Here is a 25578-nt window from a genome sequence, read left to right as displayed (position 1 = left end):
CACTCAAGGTCTTAAAATAATTGAGAAGAATTTGCTACCTTTCTATAACATCAAGAAATGGTTAGATATTCTAGTCTTCTCGGATAGGGACGAATAAATGGAGGTCCCGTCTCCTGCAGGGTTGGGGCAGGAGACGTTAATTTCCCACACACGAGATTACTGTGTGATGGATGTCCTCCCCTGGGGTAGGATGGGTAGGTTAGGGCAACAGGTCCACATCAGCTATTACAGCTGCCAATTAAGCAACCTGCTTAAACAAATAAATGAACTTCAACAATGAGTGCGAAATCATCACAGTAAATATAGGGCTAGTCAGTCGTTTGGAATATATTTGTAATTATGAACTGAATTAATCAGGTTTCTGATTACACATCACTTATTGAGTAAGCAAATAGGTTAAACCATTATAAAGAACTAAAAAATGTAGCCCGCTATAAATTTAAAGATTGCATTCCCTTTAGACTCCTTTTGACATTGTTATCAAACATATACCTCAAATTGTGTGCATATCATCCAGATTCCGAGTACTGCACCTTCTTTCATGGGAATTTGAGTAATTCCAAATCCTCTGACGATACACTGCTATACCTCTATGTCATTTGGAAAACGTTCAAATCGGCTGACCATTCGTTAATATACATGTACATTAGCACGATGGCGTTACGCTGTATTTGGCTATGATGTTTCCATGGGTCGTTCCAAGGAAAACGAAAAACGGGTACTTTTCGATACTTCAGAAAATTTCTGTGCCTTTTGAATAAAAAAACAAACAAAAAAAACACAGGAAAACCACGGCTGAACGCTCGTAAACGCGGTGAGTGTCAGAGAGTATAAATCGCAACTTGTCAGCGGTAATGCTGCATGTAAATCCCGATTGCAACGTTATTCTCGCTGAAACTATCACAAAGTAAATATTTTGATCAACTCAGTCTCAATTAGCGTGCTGCGCATGCGTCTTATTAGGATGAGTTGACGTTAAGAAGCGCGCGATCATTTATTTAACCGGTCATGTTTAATTTAGTGTCAGAGTCGACGGTCGGGGGAGGGGGACGGGAAGGGGCGAGAGGACGCCTGCCCGAAGAGACTGTTAAAAAGCAGAACACCCCCTGATTAGTTGCGCGTCACTCCATTTCCGGAAATGAGCAGGTACCCAATCAAAATAAGTTTGTTTAAAAACCGGAAGCATTGTCCTCTGACAGGGAAAAATAAATAAATAAAAATAAAAAACATGCGTAGAGCCGATAAGTGATACGGTGAAGCAATTTTTTTTCGGTCAGGAAGGAAATGGCTTCTATCGACTTCTACAAAACCTCCTCCGTTGTCACAAATATGAGCTGATATTTGCTACACTCTATTTTTTTCCAAACGACTATCCTTGAGTGTAGTTGCCATTTATTCATTCGACGGTGTTTCATCCATTTGATCGTAAACGATACTTTGAAGCAAGTAAACAACTGTACTAGAAGGTGTACCCGACATAAGTTGTTTGATGCGAACCGGCGTATTTTTGTGAAACGGTGTTGCTGATTTTTTTCATCTACGAAAGAAATGGCTTAGCCAAAACCTCTTCTGCTGACGAAAATTCGAGTTGACATTTGCCGCACTCTATATCCTCCAAACGACAATAAACGTAGCTGCCGTTAATCCCAACGAAGATGCTTCCATTTGATTGTAAAATGTACTTCGAAGGGGAAAAACGACAACTACGCTCGAAGGTTTCTCTGTCATAATTTCCGAAGCTAGTGGGCAACACGGCCTGTAGATCCTTCCCAGAAATCAGTGTAGAAATTGCTTTTTATTTTTTTGGTCCGATCTCAATGCGCATCATATACCAAATTCTCAAGAGCGGAATCGAAGCTAAAAACTTCACCATCAACAGAGTTTACCATCTTTCTCTTTTTCCCGGAAGTGTGAAATCTCCAAATGACACATTTGGCTTGTAATTGACAGCTACAGCTAAACCGCACCAATCGGAAACTCCGTTAGTGGGCGAACGGAGGTTTGCAAAATAACAATGAGTTTGGGCAGGCGAAATATTCATTCCCCCACCCCAGCCGCTCTCCTTACTTTTGACTGTCACTCAACCCTTAGTACAAATTTCTTTCTCTCCCCAGCTCTTCGCTGCCATTGAAATCAAACATGGCGGCCAGTATTTCGCTAAGAAAATACTGAGCTCTCGCTCGCCCAAATGCACTACAAGATATGGAACATAGATTTCGTCAGAATCATTTTCCACAAATTTTTTTTATTTTAGGGAATTGTTTTAAATGCTAGAACATTGTTTTGCCTATTGCTCGGTCATTCGACTATTCCCTAGTTTGAGATTTACTCGTAACGACCTCACTCTCTCTTGGTTATTAACTAGTTAATAATCATATGAGAGTTATGTATTTATAAAAACATAGTTCAATTAGTAAGCATGTATTAATAAAAGCAGTCTTTGTCCCAATCATTGCTTGATGTTTTGTTTTGTGGTAATGGTCAGCTTCCACTACGCCATCAGAAACTATTAACTCATTTAGCGTAAAATAATATAGTCAGTGGTGTCGTCGGCTGTCTCAGCTGTGCAGTTGTAGTTGTTTAAAGTTCCAGCACATCCCATGACTAGTATAAAGAAGGTCAAAAGATTTTTCAAAATTAAGCATTGGATGTTATTTTTCTCGTTTGGTTCTTCTTTAAGTACTATTGAGAGTAGGGCTTGATCTTTACTGCTTTCTCACCTCTGTTCTTAGGAGTTCACGAAAAAGCGCAGTTCAGTCGATCCCTGAATATTTCGCAACCCGCAAGAAATTACTCAGAGTTTAACGCTTTCTTGCTTCGAGTTGCTGACCAAATAAGAGAAGAAGAGTTGGAGGCAATGAAGTTTCTCTGTGACGAACAAACCAACGATAATTATTTGCCACGAGGAAAGCTTCTTGCCATTAAAAGCCAACGCGAGTTTTTGAGCTTCTTACGCCAACACGGTAAAATCTGCCCAGATGATGTGTCCTATTTGGTATGGCTTTTGAGAAACGTCGGCCTCAAAGAGCTAGCTGATTCGATTGCGGAACAAGGTAAGATTGTTGTCGGGACCCGTGTGCAGATGGATTTGTTAAGATTGCATGAGGCTTTGAATGTGTTGTTCTTTACGATTAATACAATCTTACCGACCTCAGATTTATCTTTGCGTTGAGAATTTTATACATTCTCGCCAAGTCTTCCATTAAATCAAAGTTAATCTAGCTGTGAGTGCTTGAAAGAAAATTAATGATAAAGATAAATGCGCCAAAATCGAACACCGCGGTATATTTCACGGCCGAGGAGTTTGCTCATATTTAATTAAGACCCTCTATGCAAATGAATTACATATTTGCGGCAGCAACATGTTTGATAGGATCTTTTGTCTACGGCATCTATGAGTGCAGTTCAAAATAAATACACGATTCTAACACGCTTTACCTGACCGCGTAAAACGCCTTCTAAATGCGTATTTTCCGGCGACGTCATCTTCGAAATACTATCGATTGTTGTTGATTACAGTTTGTCAACATAACAGATGATAGTGAATTGCTAAAACACCTCTTTAATTGAAGGCTTAATAAAAGGGGCTCTGATGACGTTCCCTTCAAGAAAAAATGCTGATTATGCTAGCAGTGCTACTTATATAAAAAGAGAAAAAGTTATTCTGGTTTCAGGGTTCGATTGGTATATAGTCAGCTTAGTTTTTGGACATCTCTCGTGGTCCATTATCGTCCTTTTATCTGTTCAAATTTTGTCTTTCTTTCTTTAAGTTTCCTTTTTCTTTTCTTCGTATTTTAGGTCCACCTTCGTTGCCGGAAGGTCAACCTAGAAACCTTCCGTGTTCCACCGCTCACTTTGTTGGAAGAGACGCAGACGTAGAGCAGATTATAAAGAAACTGCAGACTTTCCGTATGGTTGTTATTCTTTCTATGCCAGGAATGGGGAAGACTGAAGTGGGAGTCCGTGTAAGTCACTTGTTAAAGCAAGAGGGTGACCATTTTGTTACACATATTCGAGTAGAGAGTCATCATCAGAAACTCGAAGACGTTTGCAGTGAGATTCTTGGTCGATTAAGTAGTCGTGTGTGGCCGCCAACTGCTGATTTTGTGTCTATTGCGAAGCGTAAACTATCTGAGCGAAATATCCCAACTGTCATAGTACTAGACAATACAGAGAATATACAGGATGAGGAATTGGACGATTTCGTTAAAGGGCTGGTGAAATCTGCCCCAAATGTAAAACTGATAATCACTACTCGAAAAGATATTGGATTCGTGTCAGCAGACGTGTGTAAGTTTCCACTCAAACCTTTGGATCCCGACTCGTCCGCTGAACTGCTCCGGTCTCTAGTTGATGGCTGTAACGAGGAACACTCCAATGAACTTGCTAAGCTTTGTGGTGGGATACCACTCCTTCTTGTGTCTTGCTCTGACTTGCTGAATAATGACTTTAGTCCTGAGATATTAATCCAGCACCTTGAGAATAATCCCATACAACTTATCAAGACTAATGCGAACTATGTTTATGACACGCTGAAAGTGTTTTTTGCGAAGTTTGCCAATGAAGTAAAACAAAATCTAGTCCTTTTTTCTGTGTTCCCTTCGGGGTTCTCAGCTGAGGACATTCAATTTCTCTTTGAAGATCCTTTACACTTTCAAACAGTGAAGACTAGGATGGTCAAGTACGCTCTCCTTCAGAGGGACACTGATGGAAACATGAGGATGCATCCTTTGGTCCAAGCCTACTTCCGGGCGGAGAAAGGATCTCTTGGCATGGGTGAATTATGGCGCGCCAATCAGCGTAAATTCAACTATCATTACCTTGGTCTTCTAAAAGTCTTGAGTAGAGAGTTTATTAGCAAAGATTCAGCTTTGGTTGCCATTCAGAAGTTTCGACAGCACAAAGCGAATATCGAGGAAGCGTTGAAGAATTGTCTCGAAGACTCTAGCGATTCAGATGACAAAAATTTCGTTCTAGACGTCGTTAACAGTACAGAAGTGCTGGATTTTGTGGCAAAAGTTTTAACTCCCCCCAAAGAGTGCACCATGCTGTACCAGAAATGCTGTGAGATTGCTAAAACATCCGGCGATAAGAAGAGACATGCAGAGAGCTTGAATTCACTCGGATTCCGTCGTCTCTGTGACGTGTCTCACAGCAAAGACAGCCCAGAAGAAAACCAAGCCACCCTTGCAAAGTTTCAGGAAGCATATGTCATACGCAGCACATTGCCGGAGGAAGAACAAAAGTCCCAAACGCATGCGCACACCGCTAGTAAGCTCGGAGTATGTTTTGTACTGCAGGTGAGAACATGGTAAACATAAAAGAGGACGGCGTGCGGTTATTTTTTTGTTTTGATTTTCCTTCTCATCTTTTTTTTTATCTTTTCCATTCCCATTCCCACATTTTTCTTTTTCTGGGCTCATGGGAATCTAAAGCTAAGACAAAGTTTATAAGTTTTCCTCGTGTATCGAAGTATGTAGAAAATCTAAGAAACTTCATCAATAACGGGCGGAAATGGGCGAGCCTGCTTCAATCCTTATGGGGTTCCACTTGCACTAAGGTGGAATGAATCCGGATATTGAAAAGAATTATTCGTCCTGCAGGGAGATGAGGAAAAAGGACGAAATCTCATACAGGAAGGAATATCAATAAGAGAGTCTTTAAGTGACCGTTTGTATGTTGCTGCTGGATATTGTGACCTTGGAAGTAAGTAACCTTTTGGGTTCGTGTATCATTGTAGGAGACTGGATGGAGGTGATAAAGCGCGCTGTCAAATTCTGAGTTGGGGGGTTTCTATATAAATAAACCGAGAGAAAAGACAAATAAATTTCCAATTAAATAAAAACTGTAAAAAATATTTACTAAGCTCGTGTATTGCAATCTCGTCGAGTCTTATTTTTTTTGAGAAAGAGGAATGGTCATGTCTATTGTCCACGACGTGCTTCATTGACTTTTACAAGCTGTCATAAACTTCGAGTCGTATTTAAATTGGTTCGTCTTATTTTCTCTGTGACAATCGTCTTCGTTCCGAAAACGAAAATATCTTGATGGAAGTCTAACGCACATGATATCACATACAAACGTCCAACAGTCAATCAGTATTTACAACATAAATGAACGTAGTACGCATCGTTTGATTGGTCAATTCAATTTTTAAGCGGATGCTTTATTAGGTTATAGAGCCCGCACGTAACCAGTTATGTTATAACAGCAATAGAAAGCTGAATAACCAGGCTCAATAACGTGATAAAGCCACTTGGGATGTTGGCAGAACTCTCGGAAAGCTTATTAATCACTCGCTCTCGGCTCGTGATTTATGAGCTTTCCTCGAAACGTCTACGGCTTACAAGCTTGATATTATTTGACACAATCACCCTCGACGCGCCCAAGTCCGTTCCAGTTAGTTGTTTCTTTTTGAAACGCAGTAAGGAAACATTATAATGTAATATATTAAGAACGCATATCCTCTCTTCACACCTTGTTAGATTCCTATCGATTGTGTGGTGATCATCAAAAAGCAATCGACATTTGGAAAGAGAACACTTTGCCAGTTTACAAAGAGCAGCTTGGTAACCACCCCTGGACAGCTTCGATTTTGTCCTACATCGCTGACTCGTACAAGACCCTTGCAGTTGGAAGCTCTGAGCAAGGTTACATCGACCAGGCCGAAATGTACTTCAGAGGAGCTCTAGGGCTCCGAAAGAAACTGTTAGGAGATCATCAGGATACAGCTCGATCGCGCGTTCAGCTAAGCGATGTTTTAGTCCTTCAAGGACAATTCGAGAAGGCCCTGAAAAAGCTCAATAAGGCCTTTGTAATTCAAAACGATATTCTGGGTCCTGAACACAGGATCACGAGGAACACTGTGGAGAAACAGAGTGATGTGAGGGAGAAACTTAGATCAAATCCCCGTTAACTGCATATTCTTACAACCAAAACTCGAGATAAAACTCTTGGGTCTTGGTGAACAGACTGAAGCGTGTCAGTTAAACTTAGGCCAACTAGTATCTCATCAGTGTTTCAAGAAAATTTTCTTGATCCATTGGTATACTGTATAAATCACCTCCTTTATCAACATTACGTACGATTTATTATAGTTTATTTTAACCCTATTTTGTATAGAGCGTTTCGGCGTTGGTGTCGTCGTATTAAAAATAGTAAGAGAATAGTTACTTTTTGACTGTTGCACGTATGTTGACTGTGTTTTTATTTTAGTCGTTGACTTCAACACACCTTTTTAGTTGCATGAGAAGAAAAAAGTTACTACAAGCTTAATGCTGGTTGAGATGTTAACTTAACGCAATATATCTAGTAAAGTGGGAATACAAGTTTCCAACCAAGTGGCGTTGAGGTTCGCCTTCACTCTATCTTACCTAAAGAGCTTTGGAAAATTGCCACTCTAGATGAACTCATTACCCTAGCAGCGCCATAGACCAAATGAAAAAGGCTTTATTTTGCTTTGTCTATCCCAAATAATTTGATGTAGCGATCCGCGAATGGAAAACCACCCTTTTTAACAAAGAAACCATCATCAAATTTTTACATTCAATATAATCGGCATTCGAAAGCACCTGAGCAATTATCAGATCATATAAGGACAATTCGCCTCAGGTTCAGTAAATATGATTGAATAATCCCCCGACTTCGTCTCGGTGATTATTCAACAAGATAATTTATTAAATTTCGCCCTCTGCGAATAACTGTTAAAGATTTGATCGTGTATGAACGTGAAACAAAGCTAAAAACATTTGATCTTGCCGCCTCAGATATTTTACTTCTATTTCTGCCTGTCAATAAGGGCTGATCCCCACCTCTGTTCTTTTGAAAACCATGTGACCCTCCCTCAAAAAATTAATTTTTTCTTCCGCAAACCCCCCGAACGAGCGAGTTGAAGATTTTTTTCATGATGATGCTACTCTGAAAAATGCCAAGACCACGTGGATCATCCTCTAGTTAAAGGTTAGAGGAGCATATTTTAAGTCCAGAAGAAAAAAGTAAACATTGATCATGGTGTGCCCATTTTGTTCAAAAAAGGCCATTCGTAGTAATCGTGCAGTATCGTAAAGTACCTAACAAATATATCGCCTCTTTACGAAAACAAACGAGAGGAAGTTCACTTTTTGACGTTTTATCTCTTCTGGTGCTCTTAAATACCTTGGAGAGGCAGTCAATGTACAAGAACTGAAAATTAATTGCCATACAGGACGAGCTGATTCACACTCACCAAGCCATGTCAATAGCTCTTCGAGGTCATAGAAGAACTAAGGAGGTAGAAGATGGAATGAATCGAGTGGGAGAGTGTGTGAAAAAGGTCGATTTGGGAGAGGCTCCTCTAGAAAAACTGAAGATCCCGAAGAACGAGGGTAATGGGTTGAATATTCCCCAGTCAAGCTTCGAAACGCAGAGCTTTAAACAGTATCTTGTGCCTGCAACAGGCGAAAAGACATTCTGACATTATATAAATCAGTTGAAAACAGACAATCAATCCTTTAATCACCTTCCAAGTTTTCATTGGTTGGTTTGTTTTGTCAGTCCATCCGGTCAGTAAAGCGCCAGTCTGAAAAGTCTGTTCGTTTTTTCCTCTGTCCCTTTGTCAGGAATCCAGTCAATCAATATATTAATCAATCGGTCGGACTGTTCTATTCTTAGAAGTGCTCACTTGGTATTTTTACACAAAAATAGAAAGAAAAGAGAAAATGAAGAAATTAACTTACTTATGTGAGTAACAAGACTGGCGAGGATTGATTTTACAATCTAGGATTGATTTTACAATCATCGACTTTAGGCATTGCGTAGGTAAGGAAATTCAGTGCTCTTTAAGGACCTGCCCTTTTTTTGAACTTAATTTATTTAGATCCTTTTCGTATACTTCTAAAATCTCCTTTATCAATTAATAAATTCTACGTACCCAGAAATCCGGCCAGTTTTAAACCCGGGCTGAAGATAAACTCATAATTAATACGGAGTTGAAACACAGACTGCATCCTACGGACTACCTACGAAACAAAGACCTGGGTACAAAATACGTATACAGCAAAGTTTTCTGGTTGCTCTCCAAGGCCTTTGCAGCGATCTGTTCTTTTTTTAGACCCACTCCATGTTTTACAACCATTGCATAACCCACAGCTAGGCGGTGTGCGCCCTCTGATTGCGTTGCATCATGTTTTTTTCTTCGCGTTGGTGTCCAATTCGTTCACCTCTCATCATCATGGGAAAGGACGGACCGGTCTTTGATGCGACGTCTGACGATCGTCGACGTGCGTTCAAGTTTTTTATGGCGAACTTTCGCGACTTTTGTATTATGGAAGAGTACGTGGATCCTACTTAAGTTGTTGACAGCAATGAGTATTGGATTGCTGCGAAGCGGCCAAAAGTTATGGCTGCTCTTAGACGAACGTTTCCCCCAGCAGAATGGGACGTCCTGACCGTTACCATCGATGCTCAAATTGCAGATGGGGACAAAGGGCATCCTGCGAGATGGTTGACCCAGCTTTCACAACACTACCTCGGCGAAGAACCTATTATTCAAAGTACTCATAACTTTCTTCGTTTACTCAAACAGGAACCGGGTATGAGCGTTCAAGCCTTGCACACGCTCGTTCGCTTCGAGTATCAATAATGCAATTTCCCCACACAAGTGGATGATCACCTTCAAAGAGATATTTTCATCATTGGCCGAAACGAAACTTTTAAAAAATTTCGCAGTGATGTCATTTCTCAAGAAGACATGTCGACACTCACTTTCGCTCAAGTAATTTCTTAGGCTCGTGATTTTGAGGCTGGACTCAACACGGAATCCGCTATCACCAAACACCAGCTGGAAGAAATGGTCCATAAAGTCCCCTCTGCTGGCAATAAGACACCACATCGCTTACCCCGACGTCAACCCCATGGTCAGCCTGGCGTGATTTCCTCCTCATCTTGTCAATGGTGCGGAAAGGCTACGCACTCAGCCAGGCGAGACTGCCCTGCAGCAAATACTACTTGCCATCGTTGTGGCAAAAGGGGCCACTGGCGGCAAGTTTGTCGCTCCTCCGCCTCAGCGAATACCGTATCAGAATCACTGGAAGCCCATCCTGTTAACTCACAATCTGCATGCGTCATCACTCAAGAGGTCCTTCATGTGCACTCCACACCTAAAGGTATATTTATTGACCTAGACCTAGACCCAGCATCCTCCAGCCCCCACCGACTTCGCTTCCAACTTGACACCGGATGCTCCTGCAACACCATCCATACCAGTGATCTTCAGCAACTGCCACAAGCTAAGATCGAGCCTTCCACAGTCCGTCTCCTTGATTATTCCAAGAGTGTCATCCCCACACAGGGGCAGACTGCTTTACACTGCACCCATCGTGGCAAATCTTATGACATAGTGGTTCAAGTCATCACAACTCAGACCTATTACGCTCCCCTACTAGGTCTCTCTGACTGCACACGGATGGGAATTCTTAAGTATGACGTCGACACTATTCAGAAACTTGAGGCGACCCCAAGACCTACTTTACCACCTCTTAGTGAGTTGACATTTAGTTCTATAAAATTAGTCTATCCTCACCTTTTCGAGGGTCTAGGAGAACTGGGAGAGCCCTATTCATTAACTCTTGACCCTACCGTAAGACCCACTCAAGCCGCACCTCACCGTTATGCTACTCCCAAACTTCCAATCATCAAGGAAGCATTAGACAAACTGGTAGACTCAGGCCAACTGGTGCGTGTGAATGACCCAACCCCTTGGATCTCCAATATGGTGGTTCATGAGCGTCCAGCCTCAGCCACAAAACCTGCCAAAGTCCGTATTTGCCTAGACCCTTCGCAAACCATCAACAAAGCCATTATCAGGCCTGTATACCCCATTCCCACCCTAGAGGAAAACATTCACCGTCTAAGTTTGCGAAGACATTCACCGAAAAGTTTGCTTTACTTTACTTTACTTTACTTTACATCGAGCTAAAGTCTTCTCCACGTTTGACCTAAAGGACGCTTTCCAAACTATTAGATTAACAGACCAATCTTCTCGGCGTATCACAATGCTTACTCTCTGGGGCTGCTTCGTTGGACTCGTCTCCCTTTCGGAATCAGTTCCGCGCCCGAGGAGTTCCAGCGGAGACTTCACGATATTCTGTGTGGCATTGAGGGAGTAATTAACATTGCAGATGATATTTGTGTAGTTGGTCGCTGCGCATCATTAGCCTCGGCTCTGGTTGATCATGACCGTACTGTTTTGGAACTCCTAGAGCGTCTTTCAGAACACAATCTGAGACTCAATCCAGAGAAAGTTAAATTTAAAACAGATGCTGTCCCGTTCATGGGTCATGTCCTCACTTCTGAGGGTCTCAAGCCTAGTGCGGAGATTGTCTCTGCCATCCTTGACATGCCTTGTCCTGAAGACAAAGCTGCTACCCGCCGCTTCATAGGGACAATCAATTACCTCTCCAAGTTCTGTCCTCACCTCAGCGAAATAGTTGGTCCACTACGTGAACTTACTTGCCTCAATCAGGCCCTCTTATGGGCTGACCAGCACACAGAGGCTTTCACTAAAGCAAAAGATTCAGTTGCTAAAGCTCCATGTCTTCGTTATTTTGATGTACACTCTCACGCAGTACTTAAGGTTGATGCTTCCGACTATGGCCTGGGAGCTGCCTTACTCCAGCCAACCTCTTCGTCTTCAAACTCAAATGACATCCAATGGCAACCAGTTGCTTTTGTTCACACGAGATTACTGTGTGATGGATGTCCTCCCCTAGGGTGGGATGGGTGGGTTAGGACAGCAGGTCCACATCAGCTATTACAGCTGCCAATTAAGCAACCTGCTTAAACAAATAAATGAACTTCAACAATGAGTGCGAAATCATCACAGTAAATATAGGGCTAGTCAGTCGTTTGGAATATATTTGTAATTATGAACTGAATTAATCAGGTTTCTGATTACACATCACTGATTGAGTAAGCAAATAGTTTAAACCATTATAAAGAACTAAAAAATGAAGCCCGCTATAAATTTAAAGATTGCATTCCCTTTAGACTCCTTTTGACATTGTTATCAAACATATACCTCAAATTGTGTGCATATCATCCAGATTCCGAGTACTGCACCTTCTTTCATGGGAATTTGAGTAATTCCAAATCCTCTGACGATACACTGCTATACCTCTATGTCATTTGGAAAACGTTGAAATCGGCTGACCATTCGTTAATATACATGTACATTAGCACGATGGCGTTACGCTGTATTTGGCTATGATGTTTCCATGGGTCGTTCCAAGGAAAACGAAAAGCGGGTACTTTTCGATATTTCAGAAAATTTCTGTGCCTTTTGAAGTAAAAAACAAACAAAAAAAAACACAGGAAAACCACGGCTGAACGCTCGTAAACGCGGTGAGTGTCAGAGAGTATAAATCGTAACTTGTCAGCGGTAATGCTGCATGTAAATCCCGATTGCAACGTTACTCTCGCTGAAACTATCACAAAGTAAATATTTTGATCAACTCAGTCTCAATTAGCGTGCAGCGCAGGCGTCTTATTAGGACGAGTTGACGTTAAGAAGCGCGCGATCATGTTTAATTATTAATAACCGGTCATGTTTAATTTAGTGTCAGAGTCGACGGTCGGGGGAGGGGGACGGGAAGGGGCGAGAGGGCGCCTGCCCGAAGAGACTGTTAAAAAGCAGAACACCCCCTGATTAGTTGCGCGTCACTCCATTTCCGGAAATGAGCAGGTACCCAATCAAAATAAGTTTGTTTAAAAACCGGAAGCATTGTCCTCTGACAGGAAAAAAAAAAAAAAAATTAAAAAACATGCGTAGAGCCGATAAGTGATACGGTGAAGCAATTTTTTTTCGGTCAGGAAGGAAATGGCTTCTATCGACTTCTACAAAACCTCTTCCGTTGTCACAAATATGAGCTGATATTTGCTACACTCTATTTTTTCCAAACGACTATCCTTGAGTGTAGTTGCCATTTATTCATTCGAAGATGTTTCATCCATTTGATCGTAAACGATACTTTGAAGCAAATAAACAACTGTACTAGAAGGTGTACCCGTCATAAGTTGTTTGATACGAACCGGCGTATTTTTGTGAAACGGTGTTGCTGATTTTTTTCATCTACGAAAGAAATGGCTTGGCCAAAACCTCTTCAGCTGACGAAAATTCGAGTTGACATTTGCCGCACTCTATATCCTCCAAACGACAAGAAAACGTAGCTGCCGTTAATCCCAACGAAGATGCTTCCATTTGATTCTAAAATGTATTTCGAAGGGGAAAAACGACAACTACGCTCGAAGGTTTCTCTGTCATAATTTCCGAAGCTAGTGGGCAGCACGGCCTGTAGATCCTTCCCAGAAATCAGTGTAGAAATTGCTTTTTATTTTTTTGGTCCGATCTCAATGCGCATCATATACCAAATTCTCAAAAGCGGAATCGAAGCTAAAAACTTCACCATCAACAGAGTTTACCATCTTTCTCTTTTTCCCGGAAGTGTGAAATGTCCAAATGACACATTTGGCTTGTAATTGACAGCTACAGCTAAACCGCACCAATCGGAAACTCCGTTAGTGGGCGAACGGAGGTTTGCAAAATAACAATGAGTTTGGGCAGGCGAAATATTCATTCCCCCACCCCAGCCGCTCTCCTTACTTTTGATTGTCACTCAACCCTTAGTACAAATTTCTTTCTCTCCCCAGCCCTTCGCTGCCATTGAAATCAAACATGGCGGCCAGTATTTCGCTAAGAAAATACTGAGCTCTCGCTCGCCCAAATGCACTACAAGATATGGAACATAGATTTCGTCAGAATCATTTTCCAAAAATTTTGTTTATTTTAGGGAATTGTTTTAAATGCTAGAACATTATTTTGCCTATTGCTCGGTCATTCGACTATTCCCTAGTTTGAGATTTACTCGTAACGACCTCACTCTCTCTTGGTTATTAACTAGTTAATAATCATATGAGAGTTATGTATTTATGAAAACATAGTTCAATTAGTAAGCATGTATTAATAAAAGCAGTCTTTGTCCCAAACATTGCTTGATGTTTTGTTTTGTGGTAATGGTCAGCTTCCACTACGCTATCAGAAACTATTAACTCATTTAGCGTAAAATAATATCGTCAGTGGTGTCATCGGCTGTCTCAGCTGTGCAGTTATAGTTGTTTAAAGTTCCAGCACATCCCATGACTAGTATAAAGAAGGTCAAAAGATGTTTCAAAATTAAGCATTGGATGTTATTTTTCTCGTTTGGTTCTTTAAGTACTATTGAGAGTAGGGCTTGATCTTTACTGCTTTCTCACCTCTGTTCTTAGGAGTTCAGGAAAAAGCGCAGTTCAGTCGATCCCTGAATATTTCGCAACCCGCAAGAAATTACCCAGAGTTTAACGCTTTCTTGGTTCGAGTTGCTGACCAAATAACAGAAGAAGAGTTGGAGGAAATGAAGTTTCTCTGTGACGAACAAACCAACGATAATTATTTGCCACGAGGAAAGCTTCTTGCCATTAAAAGCCAACGCGAGTTTTTGAGCTTCTTACGCCAACACGGTAAAATCTGCCCAGATGATGTGTCCTATTTGGTATGGCTTTTGAGAAACGTCGGCCTCAAAGAGCTAGCTGATTCGATTGCGGAACAAGGTAAGATTGTGGCTGGGACCCGTGTGCAGATGGATTTGTTAAGATTGCATGAGGCTTTGAATGTATTGTTCTTTATGATTAATACAATCTTACCGACCTCAGATTTATCTTTGCGTTGAGAATTTTATACATTCTCGCCAAGTCTTCCATTAAATCAAAGTTAATCTAGCTGTGAGTGCTTTAAAGAAAATTAATGATAAAGAGAAATGCGCCAAAATCGAACACGGCGGTATATTTCACGGCCGAGGAGTTTGCTCATATTTAATTAAGACCCTCTATGCAAATGAATTACATATTTGAGGCAGCAACATGTTTGATAGGATCTTTTGTCTACAGCATCTATGAGTGCAGTTCAAAATAAATACACGATTCTAACACGCTTTACCTGACCGCGTAAAACGCCTTCTAAATGCGTATTTTCCGGCGACGTCATCTTCGAAATACTACCGATTGTTGTTGATTACAGTTTGTCAACATAACAGATGATAGTGAATTGCTAAAACACCTCTTTAATTGAAGGCTTAATAAAAGGGGCTCTGATGACGTTCCCTTCAAGAAAAAATGCTGATTATGCTAGCAGTGCTACTTATATAAAAAGAGAAAAAGTTATTCTGGTTTTAGGGTTCGATTGGTATATAGTCAGCTTAGTTTTTGGACATCTCTCGTGGTCCATTATCGTCCTTTTATCTGTTCAAATTTTGTCTTTCTTTCTTTAAGTTTCCTTTTTTTTTTTTTCGTATTTTAGGTCCACCTTCGTTGCCGGAAGGTCAACCTAGAAACCTTCCGCGTTTGACCGCTCACTTTGTTGGAAGAGACGCAGACGTAGAGCAGATTATAAAGAAACTGCAGACTTTCCGTATGGTTGTTATTCTTTCTATGCCAGGAATGGGGAAGACTGAAGTGGGAGTCCGTGTAAGTCACTTGTTAAAGCAAGAGGGTGACCATTTTGTTACACATATTCGATTAGAGAGTCATCATCAGAAACTCGAAGACGTTTGCAGTGAGATTTTTGGTCGATTAAGTAGTCGTGTGTGGCCGCCAACTGCTGATTTTGTGTCTATTGCGAAGCGTAAACTATCTGAGCGAAATATCCCAACTGTCATAGTACTAGACAATACAGAGAATATACAGGATGAGGAATTGGACGATTTCGTTAAAGGGCTGGTGAAATCTGCCCCAAATGTAAAACTGATAATCACTACTCGAAAAGATATTGGATTCGTGTCGCCAGATGTGTGTAAGTTTCCACTCAAACCTTTGGATCACGACTCGTCTGCTCAACTGCTTCGGAGTCTTGTTGATGTCTGTAGCGAGGAACACTACAGGGAACTGGCTGAACTTTGTGGTGGGATACCATTCCTTCTTGTGACCTGCTCTGACTTGCTGAACAATGGTTTTGGTCTCGAGAGTTTAATCCAATATCTTAGAAACAATCCCGTAAAACCTATCAAGACGAGTGCAAACGATGTTTATAACACGCTGAAAGTGTTTTTTACGAAATTTTCCGATGAGGTAAAACAGAATCTTATCCTTTTTTCTGTTTTCCCGTCGGAGTTCTCAGCTCAGGACACTAAGTTTCTTTTTGAAGATTCTTTACACTTTGAAACAGAGAAGACCAGGATGGCCAAGTGTGCTCTGCTTCATAGGGACGCTGACGGAAAGATGAGGATGCATGCTTTGGTCCAAGACTACTTCCGGACAGAGAAAGAATCTTTAGGCATGGGTGACCTATGGCGCGCCACTCAGCGTAAATTTAACCATCATTACCTTGATCTGCTAAGAGTCTTGAGTAGAGAGTTTATCAGCAAAGATTCAGCTTTGCTTGCCATCCATAAGTTTCGACAGCAGAAAGCGAATATCATGGAAGCGTTAAAGAATTGTCTCGAAGACTCTAGTCATTCAGATGACAAAAATTTCGTTCTAGACGTCGTTAATAGTACAGAAGTGCTGGATTTTGTGGCAAAAGTTCTAACTCCTCCCAAAGAGTGCACAATGCTGTACCAGAAATGCTGTGATATTGCTAAAACATCTGGCGATAAGAAGAAACATGCAGAGAGCTTGAATTCACTCGGATTCCGTCGTCTCTGTGACGTGTCCCACAGCAAAGACAGCCCAGAAGAAACCCTTGTTACCCTTACAAAGTTTCAGGAAGCATATGACATGCGCAGCACATTGCCGGAGGAAGAACGAAAGTCCCAAACGCATGCACATACCGCTAGTAAGCTTGGAGTATGTTTTGTACTGCAGGTGAGATCATTCTCTGCAGTTTGCAGAAAATCTAATGAAACCTCACCAATAATGGGTGGAAATGGGCAAGTCTGCTTCAAACCTCATGGGGTACCCCTGCACTAAGGTAAACTGAACCCGGATATTTACAAGAGTGATTTGTTTTGCAGGGAGACGAGGAAAAAGGACGAAAGCTCATACAGGAAGGAATTTCAATAAGAGAGTCTTTATGTGACCATTTGTATCTTGCTGCTGGATATTGTGACCTTGGAAGTAAGTAACCTTTTGGGTTCGCGTTTCCCTGTGGAAGACTGTATGGAGGCTAAAAAGTAATAAAGCGCGCTGTGAAATTCCGAATTAGGCGGTTTTTATGCAAAATAAATCGAGAGAAAAAAACAAATAAATTTCCAATTCAATGAGCACTGAAAAGAGGATTTACTAAGCTCATCTATTGTTACTCTCGTCGAGTCTTTCATTTTCATGGAGAAAGAGGAAATGGATCATGTCTATGGTTCACGGTGTGCCCCATTGACTTTACAAACTGTCATAAACTTCGAGTCGTATTTAAATTGATTTCTTTTATTTTCTTTGCGATAGTCGTCTTCGTCTCGAAAAGGAAAATATTCTGATGGAAGTCTAACGCTTACACAAACGTTCACATGTCAATCAGTATCTACAACATAAATGAGCATAGTATGCTCCGTCTGATTGGTCAGTTGAGTTGATGAACTTGATCAGTCCAGTTGATGGATGCTTTATCAGGTTATAGAGCCCGCATGTAACTAGTTATGTCCTTAAAGCAATAGGACGCATTTTCTCCGGGCTCTGTAACGTGATAAAGCCGGCCACTTGGGATGTTGGGAGAACTCTTGGAAAGCTTCAGTTCTAAATCACTCGACCTCGGCTCGTGATTGATGAGCTTTCCTCGAAACGTTTACGGCTCACAAGCTTTATATTAATTGACAAAATCACCCTCGACGACGCGCTCACGTCCATTCCAGTTGTTTCTTTTTGAAACGCAGTAAGGTTACATTAAACAATTTAGAACGTATATCCTCTCTTCATACTTTGTTAGATTCCCATCGATTGTGTGGTGATCATCAAAAGGCGATCGACATTTGGAAAAAGAACACTTTGCCAGTTTACAAACAGCAGCTTGGTGACCACCCCTGGACAGCTTCAATTTTGTCCTACATTGCTGACTCTTACAAGTCCCTTGCAGATGGAAGCTCTGAGCCAGGTTACATCGATTGGGCCGAAAAGTACTTCAGAGAAGCTCTAGAGCTACGAAAGAAGCTGTTGGGAGATCATCAGGATACAGCTCGTTCGCGCGTTCAGCTTAGCGATGTTTTACTCCTTCGTGGACAATTCGATAAGGCATTAGAAGAGCTCAATAAGGCCTTTATAATTCAAAACGATATTCTGGGCCCTGATCACAAGATCACGATGAACACTGTGAGCAAAAGAAATAACGTAAAAGACAAACTTGGATCAAATCTCCGTTAATCGCCTATTCTTTCAATCGAAACTCGCGGTAAAACTCTTGGGTCTTGGTGAACTTCACCAAGACCTAAGAGTCTGTGACGGACTGAAGCATGTAAATAAAACTAAGGCCAACTGGTATCTTATCAGTGTTGCAAGAAAATTGTCTAAATCATTAGCATAATGTATAAATGACGTGTTTGCCTTCAGTTATCATTGTTTGGTATGATTTATGATGGCTTAGTTTATCCATATCTTGCATACTGTGTTTCGGTATTGGCATCCACTTATCCCAAAAATCAAATCGTACAGTATTGTTATACTTCAATACAATGCAATACAATACAATACAATACAATACAATACAATACAATGTTCTTTATTTCAAGAGGGTAAATACATGATTAACCCAGTAAAGAGTTTTATAACACATGGCCCTCACTTCATTACTCGGGCTACGCAGTAGGCCGAGTCTAGGTTCCAGTTTCCAATCTATTTATCAATCTGTCGACAATGTCGAAAGTGTGTAAGCCTGCGTTGCTTTACGGTCTAGAAGCCTTGGTTTTATATCAGTGACAGTAAGTATACCTTTCTTGTTTATCATATCGTTTTTCTCAGCGATGTCAAGCAGTCAATCTAACACTGAGTCTATCGTTTGTTCAACTATCACTTAGCTAGCCTGTTGATTATTTGAATTATTCTGTTTCTATGCTTACAACATTTCACAACTTTGTCAACGAAGACTTTCGTAAATTCTCTAAAAAATTGACTGTGATGTATTTGAAATAGCTGTCCAACAGTTCTTTTTTTGTTCATCCCAATAAAGAGTCACATTATTAGAGAAATGCAGGTCTTTTTATGCTAAATTTGTTACTTATTAATATGTTGATCACAAGTTTCGTGTTGTTTCGCGTGATCGAGAACCAAGTATAGTCAACATTTTCCACGACATACTCGTGTTTTCCTGTTTTTGTGCAATAGACGTGTAAGTTGTTTGACTGCCCGTGTCATCTAGAATGCATTGCTTTGTCAATATATGTAATTTTCAACACGAAGAAGTAGAGCATCCCAAAAGTTATCATCGAAAGTTTAAGAGAAACCTAGCTTCTGGTGTTGCTTTACCCAGACGGAGGAAACTACGGTCTAGATATTCACTTTTGAATTTCATAAAAGGGCAAAGAATGCCAAGCTTATCATTATCCTCCACTGTTGACAAATCCAATTTCACAAATATGCTGCCTGCAGTTTATCCCATGTTTACAAGACTCAATCACATAATCGTTCACAACAAAAGGTTACACGGACCCTTTATTCTGGCCGGATTTGTAGTTCAGAGGTAACGAACTTCCTTGCTGCGTTTTAGCAAAATCGTGGTTGTGAGCTTTTCATTGTCAGTTAACATGGAGAGTTACGGAGATTAACACTTTAGGACAAGTTGATGCCATGACAAATTGGAAATACTAAAATCGCTAGATGAAATACGGGGACAAACGTAAGTACCACGGCAAAGTCTACAGAAAAGGAATCAGTCACTGCTTAGTGACTTTTGCTCGAGTCACGGAGAAATCAAGAATGATGGTAGCCATCTAACTCCGCAGAACAATAAACGCATACCTCAGGCGTTCTACAAAGCCAAGACTAAATAACATCCTGCGTTTATCAAATTTCCGGTTGCAAAATTCATCAAATTTTGACGATGCGATCCAAATCTTTCTCTGCCTGCACGAGTCAAATTCCCATATTTTCCATTCCTGTATCAAGTTTCGCCTCACAGTCGCTCAATAAATATCTGTAACAAGCCTCGTTATCGTTTCTGTGGATCCTAGTACTTCAAGCCTGAAACACTCGATGCCAAACTGGCTCAACCTCGTTAATAGATTATGTCTACCGCATTACTTTACGCCAATAAAAAACTGCCACATGGCGTCTATTGTACATTTTCCTGCACGGAAAAACCAAACGGAGTTACTGATTCTGGCTCTTTACGGCCAGAATAATAAGTTGATCCTAAGCAGAGATGTAGAAAAAAATCTTGGCCCTTAAACAGTAATTGATTCCAACAACTTTTTCTGCTCCGATGATATATATTCTCAAGTGGGCCAAATGCTCTTTCTGTGCCACACGAGTAGCCCGAGTACACGCCTGTAGGCGTCTATTTTCCAAGAAGTTTTTCAGTGCTCATACTAAACCAAAAAATATTGAAGTTTCCTACCACGTACTTGTTTCAGATCTTGCGAGGTGTATGGAGTACCATTCAGGGATTAATCGTGAAAATAATCATGCATTGTTAACCTTGTTTTGTAAAACTTAAATTCCCAGATACGAGAAACTCAGACATGAATTATTTTAATGTCGAGACAGGCATTAGCCAGAGGTTAATTTCATCAATTTTTCTTGTCTTCAAACTGAACTTAAGGAACCTGCTCCCGAAATATTTTCATTGATTCTTATCGGTTAGAATGTGTCAGATATAAATTTCTTCGGCCAGTTAACAATTATTCAGGTGGAAGTGGCTAGTGTTGGATATTTACCACCACCGCTAGACACCAACACTAAGGTGTACAGTTGTTTTATTATAAACTACAACAGTCAGACAATACAGCACAAAAAGACGATATCGACTCATTTATCCTGCAACGATTACAATATTTTCAGGCGCAAATTCCGCAGGCGTTTCACGGAAGTGAATAAAGAAAGGATATTCGGAGTTTAAGCAGTAAATCAGAGCGTGCCTTCAACACTTTCCACTGTTTTAGTATGCACTAATAAAGTTTAGTGCTTATTTTCTATTAGCTGTTTAACTGCTCGTTTTGACTGGTCTGGTAAGAAGGTGTTGGTAATCAGACAGGAAAAATTGTATCATAAAGGCTTTTAGGGACCATTTAGATTCGACCATATTGCTACTGACACAACTTTTTAGGAGGATGTAGATCGAGCTTCTCCCGTCTGGGGAATTCTCTTCTGTCTACAGTGTTTCTATGTAGTCCTTCCTTTTCGGCTAAGTTCGTCGCGTGAGTCCAAGGTATCGGTGAAAAAAATGACTATGTTAGTGCGTCGCGCGGAACTCTGGGAGTGATCGAGGCGCTCGGAAGCTACAGTCTGTATATTTATTTATAAAGTTACCTTTTTTTTGCGCGTCGTACTTCGCCGAAAAGGAGGGACTGCTCGTGACCAAGTTTCTAAAAAGTTTATCCATGATCAATATTTTTCGCTAAACGAAAATTTCTTTTTTTTTGTGGTTATCTGTTGTTTCTTTTGATCACGGTTTTTGTCATTCGATAACATGTACTCATCTAGTAGCATAAGTGTTTCTAAATTAATCAACAAATTTACCCTTTTGAAATAGAAAGAGTATGAGAATAGTTACATGTTGATTGTGGCACGTGTGTTTGACTCTGTTTTTTTCAGTTGTAGACTTCAACACACCTTTTCAGTTGCACGGGAAATAAAAAGTTATGACAAGCTTACTGCTGGTTTAAATATGAACTTAAGGGAATATATATTGTAAGTTGCAAATGCAAATTTCCAACCAGGTTGCGGTTAGGTTCGCCTTCACTCTATCTTACCTAAAGAGGCTTGGAAAATTTCCACCCTAGATGATGTCATTAACCCCAGAAGCGTCATGGACCAAATAAAAAAGGGCTTTATTTTACAATGCCTATCCCAATGAATGAGTGGCCAGTAACCGGATCCTTTGCGTTTGCACAAAGATTTCTGGGATCGCCAAGGGGCAAACATTGCAGTCCGCTAGAAAGAAATATATGGCAAAAGGCAGTTTACTGCTCCTTAGTGCGTTCCCATTTTGTTATTGTTCTCAGCTATGGGCACCTCAGTCCAGTATTAGTAATTTACTCTTAGTAGAAAGGGTACAGAGAAGAGCCACACATTTTATTGTTAGAAATAGTACCCTATCCTATAAGGATCGTCTTGTTAGGCTTAAACTATTACCACTTAACTATTGGTTGGAGTATTTAGATCTCATATTTTCCTTTAAATGTCTTCATGGACATATAGATCTAACCCGACCGATTGATAAGTATTTTTCACCTGTTACCAGTCAGACTCGCCTAGGACGCTCAGCTTTTACCTTTAAACTAAAATAGAAGCAAAACATCTACTTTTCGAGACTTTTATTTAATTAGAATTATCCCCTTGTGGAACAATATTTCAGTTGATGCTAGGCAGTCAGAATCCCTTGGCTCTTTTAACCGCAAGCTTAAGGAGTTTTACTTCAACAGACTCTTAAATGTCTTTGATGGCGAAAATTATCGCACTTTCAAAATAATGTGTCCTAAATGTCGTCGGATAAATGCCCACTCGGTTCGTAGCTGTTAGTTTCTAGTTATTGTCTTCTTTTTGTGTGAGTTTATTAGATTTACGGGATAGAGGGGATAGGATGCTTAGTTTTTGAGGGTTGGGTTGGTATTTAAACCTAGTAGGGGACTCGTGTCCTATTATTTATATACCAGTACTTTGTACAAATCCTTAAATAAATAATAAGTAATAAGTTTCTATATTAAAAAAAAAAAACATTTTTGAGAGAGATCAACGTTTTTTCACCGAAGTTTTATCATAGACGGACTAAGATAATTTTAATACAAGGTGGGTATAAGTTTTGGTGGGAATTACGCCAAAATAAGTTATAAAATATACTTATAAACTTCTCTCCTTACGTAAGGTTTATTGTGAAATAGCCATCGAGTAATGTCTCGACGTATTACAAAATTAGCCAATATTATTAATCGCTAGGATACAACTCCTATAAGTCTTATTAGTGATATTTATGTCGTCGTCAGCGTGATGGAAATGATTTTTAACCGAGCTGTTGCTCTTTGAAACAATGGAATAAGCGATGAAAAAAACGAGGAAACCCCTGGGTCAAGCGACAGTTTGTTTGAGCATAGTTAGTACTATGGTTTGAGCCGAATCCAAACGTTTTTGAGCTGCCACTTTTTCCTCGAGCTCCTCGGAGGATCTAGAAAGGCAAGATCACGGGAACTGTGGCAGAAACTGTAGACCTATATTCAGTTGTACATCGCTCCTTAAGCGACCAATGATGAAACGCGTATGAACCGCCGAGAAATAATTCATTGAAGCCTTTTCAGTTTCTTTTAATCGTCTTAAGTGTACCTCTTGCTATTTTCTTGGCTTTGTAATACAAAAGAGCGCTGAAACACTGAGCTACCTCGAAACAGCACGAGATTGAAACGGTGTGCTTAAGCGTTAGATATTATCGGGATACATTAAAGGGATTTAACACCTACATTGCTTATTTATTGTGATCTATGAGAACGAACCAGCATTGAAAATCGGCTCAAAACTAAACCTTTTCTTCTGCGATGCTGAGCAGGTAGCTCGGCTAAAAAACATTTCTATGACGCTGACAGCGACTTCTCTCCCTTGAAGAGGACCGGTATGAATCTGAAGAGATCTATTGTTGCATTTCAGACCATATGCTTCCCTGTAAAATGCGGTTTTGACGTTGAATATTTAAGTTTTAGGAATTAGAAATAAGGAAACAGTTGCAGTGTTTCTGATTACAGGAACTTTTTAGCAATCACGCGCTTGCTCGATAAGTGTTCGAAGTCCCGTCCATAAAATCGTTAACCGTCTAAAAGCGGTCTCTGGCAAAAATGATTAAAAACTACAAGCTGAATGATAAGCAAGCGATGAGGGAATTTAAATAAAGACGTGAACTGCGAAATAATAAGAATGTAAATTATTATGAACATTTGTTAAAAAGAATGTTGCATTGTCCAGGTAACGGGCAAGAATTGTTATCTGCGTTAGGTGTCACTCTGGTATGCCACGCTTGTAATGTTTTTCTGGTTCTAAGTGTCTTTGTCAGTAATTGACGCGTTTTCAAAATCAATGGCGTTTTTGTTGGACCAGGCGTGATTAGCAATTCTAGAACCTTTGGCTGCAGTTTTGATATTTCTCAGATGTTCCTTTTTTCGGGTATTAAAAGCTCAACTGGTTTCCTCAATATAACTCCATTTTACCCATCGAAGACTGCAGTTCGGGCAGTCGAAAGCTCGTAGTTTTTAATCATTTTTGCCAGAGATCGTTTTTAAATTTCAACTATGTTTCATCCTGGCTGAGGCCCTTCAATATTTTCACGTTAACTATCTCGGTAAGTTTGGTTTTACTCTCCAAATAATTTACCACGAATTGAACGAATGATAAACTTTTGCACTTACTAGATCAAAATCGAAGCCGGAAGAGAAACCATTTTGTTTTTGAGCATAGTTAATAGAGGGCCAAAACGAAAACAAAGAGATACTCCTTTGATGTTCGCCTGGTCTCCTAACCAGTCCCTTCTATTAACTATGTTTTGAGTAAATACGATAATTAGAAGTAGCTACGGCCGGCACAAGGGACGCGGAGACTACTCCATGAATGTTTTTGTGGCGCTTTTGAAAGCACACTTATGTTTACATGTCGTATCGCAGCACAGAAGACCCTTGAGTTGACAGTAAGAACAGTCCAGTGAAAAGCTGACTTCCTGATTCAAACAAGGCATAATGCGCGTCATATTTACTTCACTATGGGTTTCGTTGATCAACTAACAAGGATGAATGTAGAAATTAAAGTTCTGACATTCATTTCACCAGTTTGGCGATAAAGATCGGACAGTTATTTGTATTTTTCACTCTCTTGCTCTGGATATAAATGAAAAAGACAGAAATTTTTACAAAAAATGTTAATGTTTTGCATATTTTCTTTACCTTGAGCTTCTTACAACAACAAACATATGAAACATATGTGTGAACTGCGGTTATGAGACGTATATGAGCACGATCCTTCGCAGTGAAGCACTATTTGAGCAATAGTGAAAATCAGACCTGAAAAAAATTTCAGGCCTGTACGGGATTCGAACCACTGACCTCTGCGATACTAGTGCAGCGCTCTACCAATTGAGCTAACAAGCCAACTGGGAGCAGGCCATCAAATTAATTCGACATAAACCCGTAGATGATAAATCAAACAACAACAAACATATGAAACATATGTGTGAACTGCGGTTATGAGACGTATATGAGCACGATCCTTCGCAGTAAAGCACTATTTGAGCAATAGTGAAAATCAGACCTGAAAAAAATTTCAGGCCTGTACGGGATTCGAACCACTGACCTCTGCGATACTAGTGCAGCGCTCTACCAATTGAGCTAACAAGCCAACTGGGAGCAGGCCATCAAATTAATTCGACATAAACCCGTAGATGATAAATCAAACAACAACAAACATATG

At 40.3% G+C, this 25578-nt stretch overlaps 1 protein-coding gene and 1 pseudogene across 5 annotated transcripts in view; both read left to right on the top strand.

Moving 5' to 3' along the window:
- Positions 1–19097, top strand: part of LOC111320398 (uncharacterized) — a 30713-nt gene extending 11616 nt beyond the window's left edge. For 4 of the 5 annotated variants that reach the window (XM_088756101.1, XM_088756100.1, XM_088756098.1 and 1 more), the window contains 4 exons: positions 2733–3053; positions 3799–5300; positions 5604–5706; positions 6486–7185. In XM_088756101.1, the coding sequence (XP_088612227.1) occupies positions 2733–3053; positions 3799–5300; positions 5604–5706; positions 6486–6916 (2357 nt within the window). In that variant the 3' untranslated portion in view covers positions 6917–7185. Of the gene's footprint in view, positions 1–2732; positions 3054–3798; positions 5301–5603; positions 5707–6485; positions 7186–14298; positions 14620–15364; positions 16867–17015; positions 17119–17920 lie in introns of those variants that run through there. The other variant, XM_088756099.1, reaches the window with a different exon arrangement.
- Positions 9209–10954, top strand: LOC148733604 (uncharacterized; annotated as a pseudogene).
- Positions 19098–25578: the final 6481 nt, after the last annotated feature.

This window comes from Stylophora pistillata, chromosome 4 (assembly GCF_964205215.1).
Source record: "Stylophora pistillata chromosome 4, jaStyPist1.2, whole genome shotgun sequence".
Classification (NCBI taxonomy): domain Eukaryota; kingdom Metazoa; phylum Cnidaria; class Anthozoa; order Scleractinia; family Pocilloporidae; genus Stylophora; species Stylophora pistillata.
The sequence above is the reverse complement of the archived record's forward strand: the minus strand, read 5'-3'. Positions and strand labels throughout refer to the sequence as shown.